The sequence below is a fragment of the Rhinichthys klamathensis genome, unplaced genomic scaffold (genome assembly GCF_029890125.1).
Source record: "Rhinichthys klamathensis goyatoka isolate OS25496 unplaced genomic scaffold, OSU_Roscu_1.1 h1tg000639l_1, whole genome shotgun sequence".
Taxonomy (NCBI): Eukaryota; Metazoa; Chordata; class Actinopteri; order Cypriniformes; family Leuciscidae; genus Rhinichthys; species Rhinichthys klamathensis.
Window position 1 is genome coordinate 805463 of NW_026607085.1, and position 22992 is coordinate 828454.

Genomic DNA, 22992 nt, shown 5'->3' on the forward strand with positions numbered 1-22992 from the left:
AAGGCTTGGACTCTAATACACCTCGAGTAGTTAGTGACCCTATACAGAAAACAGGCATTCTTTTATAATTTTTAGGGCTGTCAGTTAAACGCGTTATTAACAGCGTTAACGCAAACCCATTTTAACGGTGTCAATTTTTTTTATTGCGCGATTAACGATCTTTTTGGCCTAGCAAACTTTGCTTTTTTTTACATGCTTTTGCAACAGGACGCATGCGCGGCGCTGCGCTATGAAACCCATTCATTTCAATTGCTTGCGCCGCGTGAGGACATTTTGTTGCTTGTCGACCAAAGCGCAAGCGAATCTAGCTAGACCGGAAACAAAACAACAGGCACGACGCCGCACACACTTGTTTAGGCTTGCGAGCCGACCAAATAGTTGGTTAACCTTACGTTTTGAGTGGATGACGAGCGCGAGACGCCGAAATGGATGCCAATAAGATTCTGAATGGAAAGTTTACTTTTAAAAAGTTGCCAAATGGTTCCATTGACAAGACCAAAGTGATCTGTGTGTTTTGTCGTTGTGAACTGAGCTATCATCATCGCAGCACGTCCAGTCTGAAATACCGCTTGATGATGGCCAAGCACACACACACACACACACACACAGCTTTGTTTTTGTGATATATGAGGACATTCCATAGGCGTAATGATTTTTATACTGGACAAACTGTATATTCTATCCCCCTACACTGCCCCTATCCCTAAACCTACCCATCACAGGAGACATGCTGCATTTTTACATTTAAAAAAAAACATTGTTTTTTATGTTTTTTAAGCTATTTGAAATATGAGGACTCATGCAATGTCCTCATATATCACGTGTAAGTTGTAATACCAGTGTAATATGCATGTCATTATACACATTTGTGTCCTCATATATCACAAAAACAAACACACACACACACACACACACACACACACACACACACATACTTGTTTTCCTACCATAAGGGGGTCCACCGTTTTTTGCCTAATTGTGGGGTCCACCATTTCCAGTGGTTCTACAGACTTATAAAAAATCAAGCAAGATAACAAAAATTTCCTAATAAGAAATATCACTTCAATATAACAAAATTCAAACAAAATTGTTTGCACATGCGTTTTTGTGTCACTTGTGGGGCCTGGATTAAACATTTAGGAGTTGTGGGGTCCGCTTTCATAGATACACACACATTTCTCATCTTTATATCTTAGCAAGGACCAAAGTCACTATCTGTAAAACATCAACTACTTCCATTATTTGCCCTTGATTACCATATAAACCTTTATAGATTATAATGTATATCCTCTAAATTAATCTGCACACGTCTATATTAGCTTAGCCATTAACATGGCATAAGCCAAAAGCCAATCTAGAGACTTTTCTAATTCAATGAGCCCTCAAATTTTGGTCACAGCCTGAACTTCTTCAGTCTGCAGGACACCAACTGTACTTTCTCTGCATTGTATTGGTTATTGAATGAACTGTGCGGTTTTGCTGAAGGGGATCTTGTTTGTCCCATGGTTACTTGTCCACTATTTCTAATGAAGTTGTGTTCCTAGCCAGTCATGTTCACTGCAGCTTAAAGATAATATACTCGTTTAAATTGAGGACTTCACATGAAAACTCCCTATTCATCTGATGAATAAAGATTAAGACCCAGTGGAATTATAGCACTAATACAGTGAGTAATATTTTACACAAAACACTGGATTAAAAACAACAACTTTAAAACATGATTTGTCCTCAATGAACATATATTTGGTATTACACAATGTTTTTTTTTTTTCAAAAAGAGGTTATACAACATTTTAATAACATTGACCAAAATAAATGTTACAGCAATAAACATGCTATAAGCAACTCAAGGAAACACAATCCAACAGTCTTTTTTTGTTGTTGCTATAAAACACTTAAGACAATTGACTGGATCTAACCCTTTTATATGTTATAGTATAAGACAACAAAGAACTTTAAAGGGTTAGTTCCCCCAAAAATGAGCATTCTGCCTTCATTCACCCACCATCAAGGCATTCTAAACCCATAAGAAACTTGTTCATCTTCAGAACACAACTGAAGATATTTGAATGAAACCTGAGAGATTTCCATCTTTCCATTTAAAAACCGTTCACCCTAAACTTTCAAACTTCAAAACATTCATAAAGAAAAAGTTATCAATGTGACAAATAACAAACAAGAAAATCGCATATGAGGCGAAGAATTATTAGTAACCAGGAAAAATGAGAATAATTGTGTGCGCTGCAGCGATGCAAAGTCCAGTTCACAGTTATTGCATTGGTGGAGAATATGAATAATAGATTGATTAAGTGAGATCAACAATAGCACAAAAACAGGGCAGAGCAATATATAACAAACAAGGAAAAGGGCATACGAGGCAAAGAATCACTATTAACCAGAAAATGTGTATAATTGTGTGTGCTGCATCAATGCAAAGTCCAGTTCACAGTTATTGCAATTGTTGGATAATGTTAAGTGGGTGGATTAAGTGAGAGCGCATTCACATTATAAAACAGGGATTAAACCACATGGATTACTTCTACGTTATAAATGCTCTGAAGCTTGAAAGTTTAGGATGAACAGAGTAGCAATGTGTTTCCTAAGTTTTGTTGAGGTTAGTGCTTTGGGGTGTTTGATGTCATCACATTCGTTCACAAACTGCCTAATGCAATCGGAACCCCTCAAATAATGGACAGAGAGAGGCAATGCAAACAATGGAGGGAACAGAAATCTCTCAGGTTTCATTCAAAACATATTTTATGTTCCAAAGATGAACTAATTTCTTATGTGTTTGAAATGACAAAAAAAGAGTAAATGACAACTAACCCTTTAAGAGGATAATACAATGAAAACAACTAAATGTAAACTGTTGAAAACACTTAGAATGTATATCCCGATGTAAATGCTAGTGGGAAGGCATCCAATACGTTGAGCTACCTGTATTTCACTGTACTTTCCTTCTTATGGCAGAAATACGATTTTTGATGAAGTATTTGACCGCCTTCCAGTCTCGATTTCCTAACGCTTGAGCTTCTGCATCAACGCAGCGCTGACAGTCCTTTTTCCCTGGAACTTGGCTCCTCACAATGAATTTCCTTAGGTGTCTTTCTACTGCCGCACATTCATCTGTTGTCCAGCTTCTTTTGACAGCAGTTTCTTTACCTAAGTAAACATAAAAAGAACATGTTATTAAGTTTAGGTTAATGTCTTAAGTTCAGGATTTTTAAACCTTAATCTGAACTGAAAGACTATTGTATTGATCACACAGGTCATTCATTGCCATATTGACTTGGTTCAGAGGCTAAAAGTACTCTTAGTTTGTTTCTGAATAAAACATTTGACTAATAATAATAATAATAATAAATCAGTGCAATCCAGTAAAAGGTGTGGTAGCACTTTATTTTGATGGTCCCCTTTAGACATTCTGTTAACGGAGTAACATTGCACCTACATGTCAACTAACTCTCATTACAGCATTAGTAGACCGTCTACTTAAAAGTATTTTATACAATTTTGGCAAATATACTTTGTTGTACGGACATTTTTATTTTAAAAACAAGGCAAAGATACTCGATTTTTACAGTCTCTATCTCATATTTTATGTATTGTCCTGTTAAACACAGCAGTCTCACATCGATGGGAATATGCATATGGAAATGATATGCAGATGAATATATTAAAACTTGTGTAAACGCAAAATCTTCCCTTTGTGCATCCCACACTTTTGATTAAATCCAAGCAAATCGTTATAGAGTTCAATTTTTCTTTTGATCATATAATGAAAATGTTTAACCCCAAAATTCTGTCATCATTTACTCACCATAATGTTGTTCCAACCCTGTATGAGTTTCTTTCTTCTGCTGAACATTTTAAAGAATGTGGGTAACCAGAGAGTTGACGGCACCAATGACGTTCATAGTAGGAAAAAAAATACTATAGAAGTCATTGGTGACATCAACTGTCTGGTTACCCAGATTCTTTAAAATGTCTTCTGTGTTCAGCAGAAGAAACAAACTCATTCAGGTTTGAGGTTGTAAATCAACTATAATCAGAATATTAGACTGTGTAAACAAAACCTATTGTGACAGCTATCAATGTGCAGTGATCAAAAGTAAAGATTTGATAAAATAATATAATTCAGAATAAAGCTTTCTGTCTTCAAGACGAACGGGACAAATCAATCCACTTAACATTTCTAAGCTCACCTCTCTTTTTTGCCGACTTTCTCTGGTATTGGGAATGCAGCGTGGAAGTAGGTTCTTGTGTGGATGTAGGTTCTTGTGTGGATGCCACACTGTCCTCAACTTCAGGCTCCTGTACGTCTGGAATAAAGTCATCTGAGTGCAAAAAAAAGTTTGAGGAAAAATAAAAATCAAAATATAAACTAAGGATCAATTATGCATAAAATTTGTGTCATGGTGACATAAAAAGCAATGATCAACAGTACAAGTTTATAAATATTCAGTATATGGCACGAGTCTTGCAGATATGTATTGTAAAAAGCGCTATACATAAACAAATCGAGTTGAACAACAAATTACACATGGTTTCCATAATTCTACAATACAGTGGTAGAGAGAGCCGGTTTAAATTAGACTTGCATTCACACTGGGAGCACAATTTAAATGTATGCCCTTGGCAGATACTTTCTCCCCAAAGCAACTTACAGAACACATTACAGTGGCAATAGCCCTGGAGCAATGGGATGAATCATCTTGCTAAAGGACACAATTCTTGTGGAGATCAACTACCTTTGGATAACTATACCTGTGGTGTAGCTTACTGTGCCACACAATCAACTGGAAACAATGTCAAACATTGCCCACATGCAACAGGCAGCATGTCAAAAACATGTCAACTATTAATTTAAACTGAAAGGTTATATTAATGCAACATCCAAATATGTGCAATCCTGTAATGATTGTGCAATAACATCTACATTTAATTGTCTAATTTAAATGAGAGATCTTTCATAACCAATTTTTTTTAAATCATACAAACATACCTTCCTCTTGTGAACACCCATCCATGTCAACAGTCTCTAAAACAGCAAGTAATAGAATATGAATGAGCTGTAAACCTGAAACTGCAATCAATCTGTCAAGAGTATACAAAATGGCTACATAAATAGCTGAATAGACTAAAATTATCAAGTTAGTCACATTATAACAATAAAACCTGCCCTCTTCTTCAGTATGTTGAGGTCAAATACTTCAACTCTGTTATAATCAATTCTATTCTTTTACTTATCAAATACTATCTGCTATTCTAAAAGAGAACGATTTATAGATGGACAATGCTGTGCTTTTTAACTTTCCTTAAAGGGATACTTCACCGTTTTTTCATATTAAACTATGTTATTCCCTTAACCAAGACACTTGCTTGACCCCAAAGGAGTTTAATAAATCTGTAAACGCAGCCCCTAACACATCATTTGAATTATCTACGTGTATGTTAAAATCTCCAACAATTAATGCTTTATCGACGTTGACCAATAGATCTGAGAGAAAATCTGCAAACTCTTTTAGGAAATCAGCGCAAGGCCCTGGCTAGAGATAATAGGGATTTTTTTCTTATATCTGAGAGCGTAACATTTAATACAAGTACTTCAAACGAATTAAACTTGTCACGTTCAGACGCGACGTAGGTGTGCTAGTGATAAGTGCTAGTGACAGTTACACAAGTAGTATAACTACTCGTGTAACTGTTTTTAAATAGGGAAAACATTGATGTGTTTGGTCACTTCTAAATTCATTGCTGTTAGATACCATTGAATATACTGGGCTAAGCTAAGTGCTATCAAAGTGTCATGGCGCGCCAGAGCGATTAAGTGCACGCACTGAGATGAAAGAGGTATGTATCAACTCGTCTTAGTTAAGGGAATAACAGTTTAATATGAAAAAACGGTGAAGTATCCCTTTAATAATAAAAAAAGACTTAATACCAGTCACATCAAGCTGAATTTCATCCAGATTCTTCCCCTTGTATTCTCCTAGCCGTCCCTGTTCCAGCGCTAGAAGAACTTTGCTTATTTTAGCAAGCTGGAGGGTGCCCTCTGGAAGGCGGTAGTGCTTTCTGTGGACCTCAATGTTATGCCCAAGGAAATCTGCCAATTGGTCAAGTTCTGTAGTCTTGAGATTCAGAACAGTCGACAGAGTAGCAATGTGTTTCCTAAGTTTTGTTGAGGTTAGTGCTTTGGGGTGTTTGATGTCATCACATTCGTTCACAAACTGCCTAATGCAATCGGAACCCCTCAAATAATGGACAGAGAGAGGCAATGCAAACAAGTATCCGTTTTCACTCAGTACTCCACATTCTTCTCGCTTTTCAGTCAGAGTATCGAGCGATTCTCTCATGACCGGGGTCAGGAGAACAGGGACTTTCCTTCCTCTCTTTCCTACTATGGCAATCCGAACAAAATGTTTGCAAAGCTTCTGCTCAAGTGCTGTAAGGGCTAGGTTAACATCTTCGTGTGTCTCTGATGTATCCTTTGACAGGAACGCCGACAAGGACATTCGGGATACTTCTCCTGCTCTTCGTCGGTTGAAGAGGATAACTTGCGCCAGGGTCACTTTAGCAAGGTCCTTCCAGTTCAAGGGAGAAGGCTCTTCTTGCAGGGCATTCAATTGCTTCTGCTGTTTCTCAGACAAATAGAAATGAAGTCTGTGGACATCTTGTGTGAATGGTAGAATCTGAGGAGAATTCCACTTTGTCTGGTTAAGCTGAGTTAGCGCTTGGCTTGCAATGTCAAATTTCCAACTTTCTTGGTATAGCAGTGCAAATTCCTCAGCATCTTTGGTAGTCTGTGTATCTTTCATCTTCAATCCTTCAGATTTGATAAACATGGCTAAAGCATGCAAGCCATGTCCAACTTTGCGAGCAAGAGACGGACGTTTATATTTGCCAGTTTCACCATTGAATCCAGCTAGGCATCTTGCAGCCGAGACAACATGGGTGTACTTTTCAGGCTTTATGAGTTCTTTGATTGTCTTCACATGTGTCAACTTTTTTGCTTCCAGTACCAGTCTGCCAAGCTCTCTCAGTTTTTGTCGAATATATTGGTGCTGGCTTATTACATACTCATTCTTTCTGAACTGTCTGTAACCATACTCAAGAATGCAGCGGTCTTCCTTAATAGCAACTGCAACCTCATCCTGATTCATACCACTTAAGAACTTCCAGTACGCGTCGCTAAATCCAATTGGAGCAGGTTCAGCAAATGCACACAAAGCTTGAACTCTTGTTTTACCTCGTTTAGATGTCTTACCCTGAGGCTTGAAATTACAGACCTGAAAATGACGCCACATCACTCTTTTTCGGAACATTCCATAGCAATAAACACAGTGCATGAATTCTTGTCCATCTGTCATTTTCTTTGGCTGCTTCCATGGGATGAGTTTGCCTTTGCGACTCTCCAAAACTTGAGTGTTGTGTTCAAAGTTACCCTTGTTTCGGATAAAATCCAACTGTCGTCGCCTTTCTTTTGAATTCTTTGGCAAGCTTAATGCCTTTGCGACCTCAACCACATCGCTGTGTCTACGCGACAAGTGTCTTGACATTTTCTGAACTACCTGTCCACAATACAAGCAGTGATGTTTTTTATTATATCTTCTGGAACCATCCTCCTTCTTTAAAACTGGATTAACAAAGATCGATGGCTCTTCTTCAGGTGTCATTGAAACACTCGTCTCCTTGTGTTTTCCTTCTAGGCTATCAGGAAATCTTTGTACCGAGTCATGACTTGTTTCAAATCTTCTGCTCTGACTGGACTTAAATCGACTCTGACTTGAAGACTCACTTTTGTTCTGACTGGACTTAAATCGGCTCTGACTTGAAGACTTGTTTCTGCACTGACTAATGGATGACATTTTGAAATTCTTCCTTTTATTTTCCAGGGATAACTCCAAGCTGCAGTCACTGTCATTGCTTTCCTCCCTGGGATTTGGAATATACTCATCTTCACTATCGCAACATGAGTCATCGGATTCTACAAGACTCCTTTGAATCTTTCAAAAAAAAAAAAAATTTAAAAAGGATTAGTCCCCCCAAAAAAGACAAAAAAGAAATTTGCTCACCTTCATCCCAGATATGCATGACTATTGTTCAGTGACCTTTCATAACATGACTGAAATAAATACACAACTCGTTTTGACCAGCAGTTATGGACTACTGTAAGAAGCGTCTTTAACATGGATTTATAAAACAGAGCGCTTTCTTTCAATTGTATCGACATGGATTATCATTAATCAAGTCTTGAAAATGTTGGTTACCATCGGCTTCCATTCCATGTCTCAATATCTAAAAGTTTATTTTCTTAAACTACTCATGTGAGCAATAAAGGTCATGCACATCTGGAATGGGATAGAGTAATTCGAGAATTCTTACATTTTAATCCTTTAGTATGATAAACTGACCATTGCATATTGGGATGACATACATTCTATAGGGGCGTTAAGTAAAATGTAGATTAAGTTTAATCCAAGTAAATGAAATTAGAAACGTACTGTTGATAACGATTAGACCAAGAGCCTAAAAACAAGAGAATATAGAGAAAAGCATAAAAGGGCACACCCCTATCAATATTATTTGGAGAAACAATTGACTGGCATCAGGTAGGGATGCTCCGATACCACTTTTTTCAGAACCGATCCGATACCAAAAATTCAAAGTATCGATCGATACCGATGCCGATCCGATACCAACACAGTTTTTTTTAAATCAAGTAGAATTTATGTAACTCTTTGTGTGTTGAACTCTGATAAGCACTCTTTTGTGTGTTAAACACAATCTACTTAATACAGACAACTTCATTATAAAGAAAAACTAATTCAAAAAATATATGATCATAATCTATGACAAAAATGCTATTATAAACTAGATTAGTGGATAATTCAGCAATAAAATTTAGTCTAGAAAAATCACGAGTCGACAATAATTGTATAAAATCTGAACATTTAGTGAAAAAAACAAATAAGAGACAATAAATGTAACACTAAATCTGGTAAAACGTTACACATTGCTCTTTGTATTGTTGTAAAATACATTCATGAAAAACAAGATAAAAATCAAAAAGATAAATTATTTTATAGCTATAGGCTACTATAAAATTGAGACATGTTTTAAATGTATAGCACTGCTGTTTAATGAGGCAGCAACATATGATAGATAGAACAAGAAAGGCTATTAATAATCTTTCATTGCGTCACTGTATTATGATTATGAAAGGCTGCAATACAGTGCGGCACAAAGCGCTTATGCGCATCCCGAGCGCAGAATGATGCGCTTGAAGCAACACGGAATCGCGCGTCGAGTCCGCATTGAAAAGTTCAAAGCACAAACGAAAGACATATCGCATAGTGTATTATACAGTATCTATCTATGCAATAGTTTATTAAACCTTTTCTTTTAACAGTTTTAAATTTTAGTTACTGTGCGTGTGAAGAACAATTATAGTGCAGCTGACTCCAGTGTTGTGATCTAACAGACACCCGGCCGGTAGAAAGTAACAGGATTAAGTTACAGCAATAAAGTCTAGCAAGATAAAGTTGTTTTATGCGAAACCATAGAGCTTTATCTACAGATCAAGTATAATAAGAGTAACATTGAATCATCTTGGAGAGGGTTTCATCATGTTGACTGACTCGTAACCGAAGGCGACGCGCTGTTTGAATGCTGAATGGAGAATGAATGACAGCCGCAGCGGAGGCAAAAGTTTACGTGATTTTGAATTTAATGACTTAAATGTTCATTTCTATCTCACATTATACTATAATGGCTTAAGAACACTTGTAATATAGTACACGAAAACTTTATGGTGCTTTATAATGTTTTTGTGCCTTTTGTGGGGCTTAACAATAACACAGAATAGTAGGCTATACGCACAATATCGGATTTGGATCGGCCTCGTCTGACCGATACCCCATCCGGCAAAAATGGCAGTATCGGACCCGATACCCGATACGAATATCGGATCGGAGCATCCCTAGCATCAGGTAAATGAGTGAAATAACTAAAGTTACTAGTACTATAGTTTGACTATAAACTATTTAAGGCTCAAGTTTCTGGAGATGTGCATTTGACTCCTCTCTAGTCGCATCACAGGCTATAAAAATATTTTTAAAAAATGTATTTTATTAATGTTTACCTTTATCGTTACACAAAGCTGTTAGATCGAGTTCCAATATGAACAAAGTTTTCCCTTATTACGTGAGGAGAGTAAAGGCCCCGATATACTCACGGCGAAGTTCTTGTATTTCGCTTGGGGGTAAAATTGTTTTGAAGTACATGATCAGCGGTATGTCGTTAAACATCTGACGCCGCCCACACTGCGTTAGTTAGCACTAACCATTAAGTGATATAATGTATGAAAAAACTAGGCTTACAGGGCGGTGACAGTTTCTCCTCGGCCTTTGTGAAGCCATTTCAGACATAGAAGTGGAAGGCTCATCCATGCTGTCATCACTTGACTCATTAAGAGGAACAGAAAAATCTGGTACTCTATCCATCTGCAAAAAGGGAATTATGTCATGTATGATTATGCATTTTTGTTCACATTCTATGGAAATCTAATACAGGGGAAATATTTTGGTAGAAATGTGCCCAGAGTGTCAGAGACATACCAAAATATTTTTTGGAACAACTTCATTGTCTGACTGCAGACTAGAATCCTCATCAGTTTCATCTATTATACTCTCATTTGAGTCAATCAGAGGATCAGAAAAATCAGCTACTCCAACCACCTGCAAAAAAGGAGTTTCAATTTCAAGATGTAATACATTTTGGCTTACATTCTATTAAAATTAGTCACGGGGAAGTACGTTTGAACCATTTATAGAAACAGCAGCATTTTAAAGTACAGTATCTGAAGCATACCTGAATGTTTCCATTCCTCGTCTTCTTTCGAACAACATCACAGTGTGGAGTTGGAGGGTTGTCTTTAATATACTCATCCGTCTCATCACTTTCGGGATAGTTCACTAGGGAAAACCCTTTGATGGTAAATACCTAAATATAATTAAACAAAATAAATACACATTAAGAGTTAATATTAGCACAAACATGTGGACACGCTACTAATAATAGAAAACATATCTAGTAGGGGTGGAACGGTACACAGAAGTCACGGTTCGGTTCATACCTCGGTTCAGACATCACGGTTCGGTACGATTTCGGTACAATGGAGGGAAAAAGCAAAACAAAAATGCAGAAGGCATTGTATTTTTTAAATAAGTTTTATTAATAAAGGCATAGAACCAGTTTATTTGTAGTGCACTGACAATAGTTTTATATAATTAGTTTATTAATTAAATTAATAAAAAGACAAAAAGACCTTGCGATATGTTTGGTAATTGTACTATTCATTTAAAATTATTTTGCTATATTTCAGATCAATATATTTGTTTTCCTTAATTTTAATTAACATTATTAATTGGCAATGTAACATTATTCTCATCTGAATTATAAATAATTGATTTCTGTATAAAATAATACTACCATTAAAAACACATTCGATTTTCTTTTTTAATCAATGTAGAATGTGTGAGATTAGTGCTCCGAGGACAAGAAATGAAAACCAATGCAATAAGATGAATGTCCAAAAGACAGACTGTTTTGAAATGGAGTTGGATAAATATGTTTTGCTTTTAAAACAGTGTGTATGTGATTTTGGTTGGGTGACAGTTGTAGGTTACAGTTTGACAAGAGTTTACAGTGTGACAAAAGCACAATGTTGTGTTTTATTGCGAGTGTACACAAATATAAGTAAACACTTTGCAGGTTTAATGATCTGTATAAACAAAATGACTCTCTCTCTCTCTCAGTTCGATCGCGCCTGTGCGCCTCTCTCTCTCTCGCACACACACACTCCAGCATTGCAATCTTGACATCGCAGCCTGTTCATTATGCGGTCACGGTCACACCAAACGCGAATAGAGCTTCAAATTCGCGTCTAGTTCGACGCTAGTCCAAAGCGAATAGGACGCGCGTAGCCAACGTTTGAAGTGAACGCGCGTTCAGAGCTAAGCCGATGGTACAGATTATGTGTCCCTAAAGAACCCGCGTATCTAACAGTAGTTCCACATTACATTAATTAATTTGCACGCGAGTTTTATTTATTTTTATACCGTGTATTCTCCGTGTAAATTCGTGCACCGAACAGTGACGCCCGTACCGTTTCGGTTCGATACGAATACATGAACCGTTCCACCCCTAATATCTAGGTATGGTACATCTAGGTGTATCTAGGTTGACATTGGAGCGAGCATTTGAGGGGAGCCCCCCATAAAGCCAAGACTAGAAATGTGTGTGTGTGAGGGCCCCATAAAGCCAAGACTAGAAATGTGTGTGTGTGAGGGCCCCATAAGGCCTAGACTAGAAATGTGTGTGTTTGAGCTTAACTGTGAATTCATTCGTTTGAGGGGAGGGCCCCATAAAGCCTAGACTAGAAATGTGTGTGTGGGCCCCATAAAGCCTAGGCTAGAAATGTGTGTGTGGGCCCCATAAAGCCTAGACTAGAAATGTGTGTGTGTGAGCACTTGACATGCGCAACGAGGGCGAGACTAGAATAGATTGTGATGACAGAGTCGACGTTACTCCTTTACCTGTGTGACGACAGCATCTTTGTTGGAGTCATCATGGGAAGAGTGATCTGTTAGGGATGTTTTGGTCTCTAGAACAGAAGTCTGCTGCTTTGGCTCCTGGAAATCAGACAAAAAAACAACAGAAACCAAAGTTAACAAAAGTTAGCTCATGTGAAAACAGTTTCTCATCTAGCACAGCTGAAATATAAGAGCATACACTCATCTTTTCTAGAGGTAACAGCAACAAATAAGATGTTGCAATGCATTACATCCAAAATACTCATTCTGAACATGCAGCAGCTTGAGAAGTGTTGAATTACACCTGCAATTACACTACTTTAAATATTGACAGGTGTTGTACCAATGATGTAAAATCCCTAAGAGTGAGATCCATACGTGAGGGCCCCATAAAGCCAAGACTAGAAATGTGTGTGTGTGAGGGCCCCATAAGGCCTAGGCTAGAAATGTGTGTGTGTTTGAGCTTAACTGTGAATTCATTCGTTTGAGGGGAGGGCCCCATAAAGCCAAGACTAGAAATGTGTGTGTGGGCCCCATAAAGCCAAGACTAGAAATGTGTGTGTGGGCCCCATAAGGCCTAGACTAGAAATGTGTGTGTGTGAGCGCTTGACATGCGCAACGAGGGCGAGACTAGAATAGATTGTGATGACAGAGTCGACGTTACTCCTTTACCTGTGTGACGACAGCATCTTTGTTGGAGTCATCATGGGAAGAGTGATCTGTTAGGGATGTTTTGGTCTCTAGAACAGAAGTCTGCTGCTTTGGCTCCTGGAAATCAGACAAAAAAACAACAGAAACCAAAGTTAACAAAAGTTAGCTCATGTGAAAACAGTTTCTCATCTAGCACAGCTGAAATATAAGAGCATACACTCATCTTTTCTAGAGGTAAAAGCAACAAATAAGATGTTGCAATGCATTACATCCAAAATACTCATTCTGAACATGCAGCAGCTTGAGAAGTGTTGAATTACACCTGCAATTACACTACTTTAAATATTGACAGGTGTTGTACCAATGATGTAAAATCCCTAAGAGTGAGATCCATACGTGAGGGCCCCATAAAGCCTAGACTAGAAATGTGTGTGTGTGTGGGCCCCATAAGGCCTAGGCTAGAAATGTGTGTGTGTTTGAGCTTAACTGTGAATTCATTCGTTTGAGGGGAGGGCCCCATAAAGCCTAGACTAGAAATGTGTGTGTGTGAGCACTTGACATGCGCAACGAGGGCAAGTCTAGAATAGATTGTGATGACAGAGTCGACGTTACTCCTTTACCTGTGTGACGACAGCATCTTTGTTGGAGTCATCATGGGAAGAGTGATCTGTTAGGGATGTTTTGGTCTCTAGAACAGAAGTCTGCTGCTTTGGCTCCTGGAAATCAGACAAAAAAACAACAGAAACCAAAGTTAACAAAAGTTAGCTCATGTGAAAACAGTTTCTCATCTAGCACAGCTGAAATATAAGAGCATACACTCATCTTTTCTAGAGGTAACAGCAACAAATAAGATGTTGCAATGCATTACATCCAAAATACTCATTCTGAACATGCAGCAGCTTGAGAAGTGTTGAATTACACCTGCAATTACACTACTTTAAATATTGACAGGTGTTGTACCAATGATGTAAAATCCCTAAGAGTGAGATCCATACGTGAGGGCCCCATAAAGCCAAGACTAGAAATGTGTGTGTGTGTGGGCCCCATAAGGCCTAGGCTAGAAATGTGTGTGTGTTTGAGCTTAACTGTGAATTCATTCGTTTGAGGGGAGGGCCCCATAAAGCCAAGACTAGAAATGTGTGTGTGGGCCCCATAAGGCCTAGACTAGAAATGTGTGTGTGTGAGCACTTGACATGCGCAACGAGGGCGAGACTAGAATAGATTGTGATGACAGAGTCGACGTTACTCCTTTACCTGTGTGACGACAGCATCTTTGTTGGAGTCATCATGGGAAGAGTGATCTGTTAGGGATGTTTTGGTCTCTAGAACAGAAGTCTGCTGCTTTGGCTCCTGGAAATCAGACAAAAAAACAACAGAAACCAAAGTTAACAAAAGTTAGCTCATGTGAAAACAGTTTCTCATCTAGCACAGCTGAAATATAAGAGCATACACTCATCTTTTCTAGAGGTAACAGCAACAAATAAGATGTTGCAATGCATTACATCCAAAATACTCATTCTGAACATGCAGCAGCTTGAGAAGTGTTGAATTACACCTGCAATTACACTACTTTAAATATTGACAGGTGTTGTACCAATGATGTAAAATCCCTAAGAGTGAGATCCATACGTGAGGGCCCCATAAAGCCTAGACTAGAAATGTGTGTGTGTGTGGGCCCCATAAGGCCTAGGCTAGAAATGTGTGTGTGTTTGAGCTTAACTGTGAATTCATTCGTTTGAGGGGAGGGCCCCATAAAGCCAAGACTAGAAATGTGTGTGTGGGCCCCATAAGGCCTAGACTAGAAATGTGTGTGTGTGAGCACTTGACATGCGCAACGAGGGCGAGACTAGAATAGATTGTGATGACAGAGTCGACGTTACTCCTTTACCTGTATGACGACAGCATCTTTGTTGGAGTCATCATGGGAAGAGTGATCTGTTAGGGATGTTTTGGTCTCTAGAACAGAAGTCTGCTGCTTTGGCTCCTGGAAATCAGACAAAAAACAACAGAAACCAAAGTTAACAAAAGTTAGCTCATGTGAAAACAGTTTCTCATCTAGCACAGCTGAAATATAAGAGCATACACTCATCTTTTCTAGAGGTAACAGCAAGTGTCACAGCAACAAATAAGATGTTGCAATGCATTACATCCAAAATACTCATTCTGAACATGCAGCAGCTTGAGAAGTGTTGAATTACACCTGCAATTACACTACTTTAAATATTGACAGGTGTAGTACCAATGATGTAAAATCCCTAAGAGTGAGATCCATACGTGAGGGCCCCATAAAGCCAAGACTAGAAATGTGTGTGTGTGTGGGCCCCATAAGGCCTAGGCTAGAAATGTGTGTGTGTTTGAGCTTAACTGTGAATTCATTCGTTTGAGGGGAGGGCCCCATAAAGCCTAGACTAGAAATGTGTGTGTGTGTGGGCCCCATAAGGCCTAGGCTAGAAATGTGTGTGTGTTTGAGCTTAACTGTGAATTCATTCGTTTGAGGGGAGGGCCCCATAAAGCCTAGACTAGAAATGTGTGTGTGTGAGCACTTGACATGCAGCACGAGGGCGAGACTAGAATAGATTGTGAGACTAGAATAGATTGTGATGACAGAGTCAACGTTACTCCTTTACCTGTGTGACGACAGCATCTTTGTTGGAGTCATCATGGGAAGAGCGATCTGTTAGGGATGTTTTGGTCTCTAGAACAGAAGTCTGCTGCTTTGGCCCCTGGAAATCATACAAAAAGTTCTAAGAAACAGATCATGCATATGAGATCACATAGCTATGCATAGATAATCAGGTTAATATACGATTTATAATGAAATACATATGGTAGAAAACAGATGTAGCTGTGCTATTCAGCACTTAAAAAAAATTTATTAAAATCAGTATAGCTAATATAACCAACTCACCTTTTTACGCCATGGCCATTGTGAATCACCATAGTTGTATTCGATTTCACTTCCTATTTCAATTTTCTTCACAGCAAATAGACACAAATGTGGCCTGTCGTTTACTACGATTTTTTTCATGGTGCAGTTTGGAGATTTGTGGTTGTCATTAATCAATCTTCCAAGGGAGCGGTCTTCTTTGGATGCATCAATACTAAAATAAATAAGAAACCCACCCTTTAGTTGTTGAACTACAATACCAAATTTCACCACCCATAAAATGATTGACAGCAGGGGGACTTCAAGACTTATCATTGGAATTAACTGCTGCGGTTCACCAGCCATGTGCGATTAAAAGATTGGTCCTGCTGTTGTTCATTCATCAGCTACTCAATAATGTGTGTTACATGTCTTCATTAGAATTTTCAACATCTCTACAAAACATGCGTGTTTCCATGCTCACCACCAGTGACGCTTCTGCCACTCAAATTCAAACAGAAATGTGCTCTGTAACTCAGTGTAGTCTCTTGCCCGGCATTCTTCTGCTGAAATGAGTTCACCCCTGTACTCCAAAACAAAAGCTCCGGCTTCCACAGGCTGGGTAGTAAACACTCCTCTTCCTATGAGGACAAACAATTAAAAATACATTTAACTGGAAGAAAAATGTGTTGTCTTAACCCTTCACATACAGATGTGGTATAACTAGTGTTGTCAAAAATATCGATACTGAAATATCTGAACGGTACCAATACTAATTTCGAGTGTGTGCGCACAGAGGGCTACCCGTCATGGTTCATTGCAATTTAGCTTTTTAAATAGCATAGCATTTATTTACACAAATACATAATAAATTACATTTTGATGTTTGAAAGCATTTTTTTTACAGTCTATGTTTGAAAGTCTCTAGGTTTACACCGCCACGCGCATGCCCAGTGTTGGTGAATGGTCACGTGATCCACGTTTTCAGTCGTTTTAATGTGGCCCGAGATCAATTCTAATATGCAGCTAAAACGCTGGTTTGGACTGAGATCGTATTCGTTTTAATTCTCCCTTTCTAAACTAAAACGCAGTAGTGTGGATGGGGTCTGTGATTCAGGTTATTAACTAGAGACCGACCGATATGGATTTTTAGGGGCCGATACCGATAAAAAAAAGACAGATACCGATATCGGCCGATATTATTTATGTGTATATTACAATACAGTAGCAATATTATGTATATGTGTATTATAGTACAGTACCAGTCAAAAGTTTGGACACTTTCCTATTGGTGTGTACAAACTTTTGATGGGTACTGTATATAGAATACACAGTATCAAATTTTTTTTTTTGCAATGACCACTCAAATGTAGGGTTGGGTATCGGTTGGGTTTTATCCGATACCAGTACCTACTCGGTATTTTTTAAACGGTTCCAGTGCTTAAACGGTTCTTTAAACAATATAAATTGTATATTATATATTGTATATGTATATATGTATATTTGTATATTGTATATGTATATATGTATATTTGTATATTGTATATTATAAATCTTTAAACAATATAAATACAAGTAACATACGGTAATAATAAAACCAATATAAAATATTTTTTTTTACATTAGGCTACATTTTACACATTTACATAATATCAAATAAAACAATATTGAATCAAACAATGTAATAATAGTGGAGATTAATAGAGATTACGAGCAGGCAGAGCTGCCAACTCTCACGCATTGACCGTGAGACTCACGATCTCACGCCACACATCCATTTTCTCACGCAGAGAAAAATCGCGGACAAAGAGGACACTGACACCGACAGACAAGACAGAGAAGGTTACTTTTGATATGGAACAAATCCACAACTGTCAGATTCTGTCAATATTTTTACGAGATTCACACAATAAATAACGTTTTGGCTCTTAGAAATGTGACAGATCGCTGTAGCGCGTCAGTTCAAACGGCACGTGATACAGCAGCCTACAAATCCACTGCTTCTTAGCTACGCAGCGTTAAGTGAACCTATGAAAGAGAACATCTCTGGTTACTGGTGTAACCTATGTTCTCTCAATAGGGAACGAGACGCTGCCAAGCTCCTCGCGCTGCCGACCAGCTTCCTTTTTCGGCAGAGAAATCTGAGGAGCAGATGGCGCGCGCGCCAACATAATATGAAGACGTAAGTGCGTGGAGGCGGCGCCCGCGCCATTAGCCAATGTATTGGCTTGATTCTATATGGGATTCAGACTATCGGCACACCCAGAGGGCGTTCTGACGCGTAACTTTACACGTGAAATGCAGCCAAACAAACCTTGCGAGCAAGAGCGCGGCAGCGCGCATGCGAGACAGAAGAGACTGTGCGTGTGTGTGTGTGCGCACGCGCGCATGTGCCTAATTAAGTCAGGCACCGAAATTGTCGTTCTTATTCGGTCCGGTTACTCCCGTTTACGTCGGAACCGGTTCCCTATTGGCACCGAGTTTCGGTACCCAACCCTACTCAAATGAGGTGATCAAACACTTGTGTGACAAAGATATGTAATGGAGGCAGGGTGAATGATAGAATGAGAATGATACATTTGAGCTGTAACCAAACTAGTTTGCATTGCATGTTATATTATTCTAAATACTGTTGCATAATCTTCACTAACGACTTTGTATTTTAATTTAGTCACATTATATAAAACATAACTTGTACCAATAAATATCAAAAGTGTCACTGACAAAACCTTATTATCTTCTATTTTTAGTCTTAATTCCTCTAATCTCTACCAGTGGAGGAATAACTCAGATCTTTTTACTAAAGTAAAATTAATAATATCATAATGAAAACGTTTTTAATTTCATATGTACAGTACAGTGGTCTAATAAAACATTGGTACCTAGTCAACCGTTATCTGAGATTTGTTTTCATGATAATCGAATGTAAAGAGTTTTATCTCTAAAAACTGTTTAGCGTATAACGCTAGTAATCTCTAAAAACTGTTTAGCGTATAACGCTAGTAATGGGGGCATATAATAAGTAAAAAGAAATCGCTAGTTTATACCACTAACAAGGCTCAAAATAGCCCCACATGAACACAGTAACATAATGAGGGTCCCTACATGCAAAACGAAGCATTGAGAACTGTGTAAGTGTACAGACCGATAAAGATAAAGACAGTCCACTTCGTGTATACAGACAGGAGCCATCTTTGGAAAACAGTCTCGACTAATCAAACCACGAACGCCATTCATACAGTTCAGAAGTTCACTGAACTTCATACAGTTCAGCTCACTTAGCACGTCGTTCGTGGTTTGATTAGTCGAGACTGTTTTCCAAAGATGGCTCCTGTCTGTATGGTCTGTATACACGAAGTGTATTATATGCCCCCATTACAAGCGTTATACGCTAAACAGTTTTTAGAGATAAAACTCTTTACATCCGATTATCATGAAAACAAATCTCAGAGAACGGTTGACTAGGTACCAATGTTTTATTAGACCAAAGGTTCATTTTGCACCGGAGTTCTCCTTTAATAAATAAGAAGTAAATATAGCGAACAATAGATAATCTCAACATGGAGGCGCCGGCGGGTGAACTGGAGCTCGACTCATAAATGAACAGAAACTCAGCATATAGACCAGGGGCCGTATTCACAAAGAATTTTATCTTACCACTAGGAGTACTCCTAAATCGCACTAAAATATTTTAGCTAGGAGTTTTCTCTTAAAGGAAAAAAACAATCACAGAATCACAGCACCTTTCAGACCTACTCTTAGTAAGGAAAATGACAACTCCTAAACTAAGAGTGAGTCTTCGTTGCTATGGATGACGTCAGTTCTCATGCACGAGCCTCCTCGCAGTGATCACAGTGATTGGGTGTTAGATGACAGGGCCATCATGCGGAGCATAACACAGACGCAACAAATCATGGAATTACGACATCTAAATATGTCTGTGTCCTACACAAAATAATAATAGTAATGTCATCGAAATGCATATATAATGACATGTTTGTGCAGGCTCCAGTTAAGTGTGATTCTAAAAAGGCAGAGAGAGAGAGAAAAGTCGTGAATTAAATTAAATTAAGGTAGCCTAATACCCCAATGAAAACCGCCACTTGCCTAATAATGAAAAACAACACTTGCATTAACACTTGCTTGGTTAATTGACATCCTATTAGCCTAAATAGACTACTTAAAGCAAGGAAATGTTGCTCTTATTGAAGTAATGTAATAGTTGAATGACAGTGGATTATGAAGTCGCCAAAACGTAAAAAAGAAAGCCCAACTGGACGCAGGATCAGTTACTGCTGCTGGCCGAGTTGGTGCTTAAAAAAAAAACAAAAAAAAAAAACATAATCAAAGTGAAATTCGGCACTGGGATATCAAGCAAAACTAAGCGTGAGAATGGGAGAGGATTTGTTTGCAGATCAATGCAGCGTTCCCGCTTGTGTCGCGGAGCCCGGACGACTGCGAGAGGCGGTGGTGTGCGCTACAATCCTTTGTGAATAGGTCTTAGTGAGTTAGGAGTCCTCTCGACTTCTTTTAAGCTGTCCCAGACTTAGGTGCTACTTATAGGGCTAAAATGCTTCGTGAATTACTCTTAGTGAAAAAAATTAGGAGTCCTTAAGTTAGGAGTGACATTATTTTTAAGAGTTGCTCCTAAATTCGCCAGTTAGGAGCTACTTTTAGCCTTAAAATTCTTTGTGAATACGGCCCCTGAGAAATATATCTATATTGAAATGTCTACTTTTAAACAGAAAAATTCAAAATGAAAGACAGACTGATCTCTGCTAAATGTAATCCGTATGAAATGTGCATTTCTCTCTGGCGTGTTCACTGAAGATCGCGAGTCAGCGTCGTAAGTTCATCTTTGCAGCGACACTGACTGAAAACACTTGTTTATTAATAAACAATTAAAATGTCTCCTTGCTATATTTGATGTATTCATAATCATTACTTTTGCCAGTTCTTTGTGACAGCTTTTAGGTTTTATTGGCAGCGCCACCCTGACATGAATAACCGCATCCCGCATTTAAAATATTAATTTATCGGCCATTATAAATGCCGATACCAATAGTTAGGAAAATGCCTAATATCGGCCTGGCTCTATTATTAACACACAATGTGGACACTTTTACAAAACCAATGCTAATTTATAATTTTCCAACTACAAAGACATGGATTATCATGTAAGCGTATGCAAACGATCAGTACTAAGAAATGAATGTGTAATATGCTGTCCCATACCTTTGTTACTATCGATAAATCGTTCCATAAACCCAGGCTTGTCCCTCAATGACAGAATGTGTGTCCTGGCATCATCAACAGGCCGTATCCTTGTCTTTCTTTTCAACATTATGGCTCTGAAAATAGTTACACATACACAATAAAAATAAATAAAATTAGCATGGGGAAATTAGCTTTAAAAAAAAAAATCTAACAATTTCAAGTAATGTAACGTTAATATTCAGTGGTTTAAGATCTAAATGTAGGCCTACCTTGCACAGGTCAGACAACAACACAGAAATGATAGTTAGATCTATTCCGCCATTTTGTAAATACTGTAAAATAGATCAATAAACAGATAGTCTGTCAGCTGCACGTGATCTGCAATCATGTCTGATAAATTAAAACATGAGCTAAAAAAAGTCTGTGAAATAGTTGGCAAACCAATACATTAATGGATTTTTGCAAAACTATAAAGACAACGGAGTCAAATTATCATGTAACGTTAATGCAATAAAATGCTTCTTACGCAGCCGCCATGATCAGCTATCGATCTATAAATAGCATCACCAGCTCATAACATTATCAGCTATCTATCTGAATAAAATCCTACATCATTAACTATCATTTAGGTGCGCTATGAAATTGAGTAAGAATTGAAACGAATATCATGTACAAAGTCAAATAAATTCACCTACCGGTTTCTCACATGAAGAGTGTTTTCCGTGTGTTCAGAGTCGAAGCGCGTGGAACTTCCGGTTTAAAATGCCGTCTCCGTGAACTTTTAGCAGCTAATGTTAGCCATCTGTTTAAAACCTTACTTCATTAAGCATCATTCTGTTCACACGACTAGAAATACACATTAAACTATATCAGATGTATAGTTAAATACTATAGGATTACAGAATCCTGTTGCTTAGCCTACATGAAGTGTTTCTTCAGTTGAAACAGAGTCAAAACACGAGGAATTGAAGATTAAAACCCAGTAACAATGTGCGTGTAGCGTGGGCGCATCCAATAAAACTACACGGCTCCTCCCTCCCTCTCCGTGGGCCTTTCTCATTGGCTAAAGCCACACACACTTCCGGTAGTGTGTATCTGCTGCAATACCACGTTCCCAGCTACAGGGGCGATAGAGAGCATACACACATACACACTCATAACCAGTTTTTATCACCTTGTGGGGAAAGTGAAAAAAAAGCATGAGGCATATCAGCAGAGGCTTCTGAGGCAGTTTACATTGAAATCGGTGTGGGGCCCACCATTTCGGGCCCCACAAGGTTGTTGGACCCCATACCGTTGGTGTGCTCCTGGTCACTGGGCCCCATAAAGTAAGAAATACAAGTACACACACACACACACACACACACACACACACACACACACACACACACACACACACACACACACACACACACACACACAGCTGATGCGAATTCTCCGCCCCCTCGTCAATATCAGGACCTCGTCAGTATTTCTTTCACCCTTTTATTGATGGACAGTGTTACATTGTGTGAGAGATTATTTGCTCCAAGTGAGAATGTTAGTGTGAAATTGAACACAGTATATGCCAATGTTGTTTTCAATAAAAAACATTTGCACAAAGCAAGCCGATCCACTTTTCCATGTTGATAAGAGCATTAAAATGAGAAAAAAATAATGGGA

At 38.4% G+C, this 22992-nt stretch overlaps 1 protein-coding gene across 1 annotated transcript; it reads right to left on the reverse strand.

The window, feature by feature from the left end:
* Nucleotides 1-2829: 2829 nt before the first annotated feature.
* LOC130076352 (uncharacterized) lies at nt 2830-22692 on the reverse strand. The gene is made up of 17 exons (XM_056241411.1): nt 22026-22692; nt 21349-21464; nt 16598-16754; nt 16156-16348; nt 15875-15970; nt 15136-15231; nt 14502-14597; nt 13868-13963; nt 13269-13364; nt 12600-12695; nt 10873-11004; nt 10620-10739; nt 10383-10505; nt 5945-8006; nt 5006-5041; nt 4206-4337; nt 2830-3162 (listed from the first exon to the last, which is right to left on the reverse strand). Exons 2-17 carry the CDS (start codon nt 21455-21457, stop codon nt 2945-2947), a joined length of 3858 nt encoding a protein of 1285 aa, XP_056097386.1. The 5' UTR covers nt 21458-21464; nt 22026-22692; the 3' UTR covers nt 2830-2944.
* Between the last annotated feature and the right edge of the window lie 300 nt (nt 22693-22992).

Excerpts from the sequence above, each read along its gene's own strand:
- LOC130076352 (XM_056241411.1), bottom strand. The coding sequence starts at position 21,457 with ATGTTGAAAAGAAAGACAAGGATACGGCCTGTTGATGATGCCAGGACA. Across the intron at positions 15,232-15,874 it reads AAGATGCTGTCGTCACACAG|GAGCCAAAGCAGCAGACTTC; the intron begins GTAAAGGAGTAA and ends TCTGATTTCCAG. Across the intron at positions 5,042-5,944 it reads AATTCAGCTTGATGTGACTG|AGACTGTTGACATGGATGGG; the intron begins GTATTAAGTCTT and ends TTGCTGTTTTAG.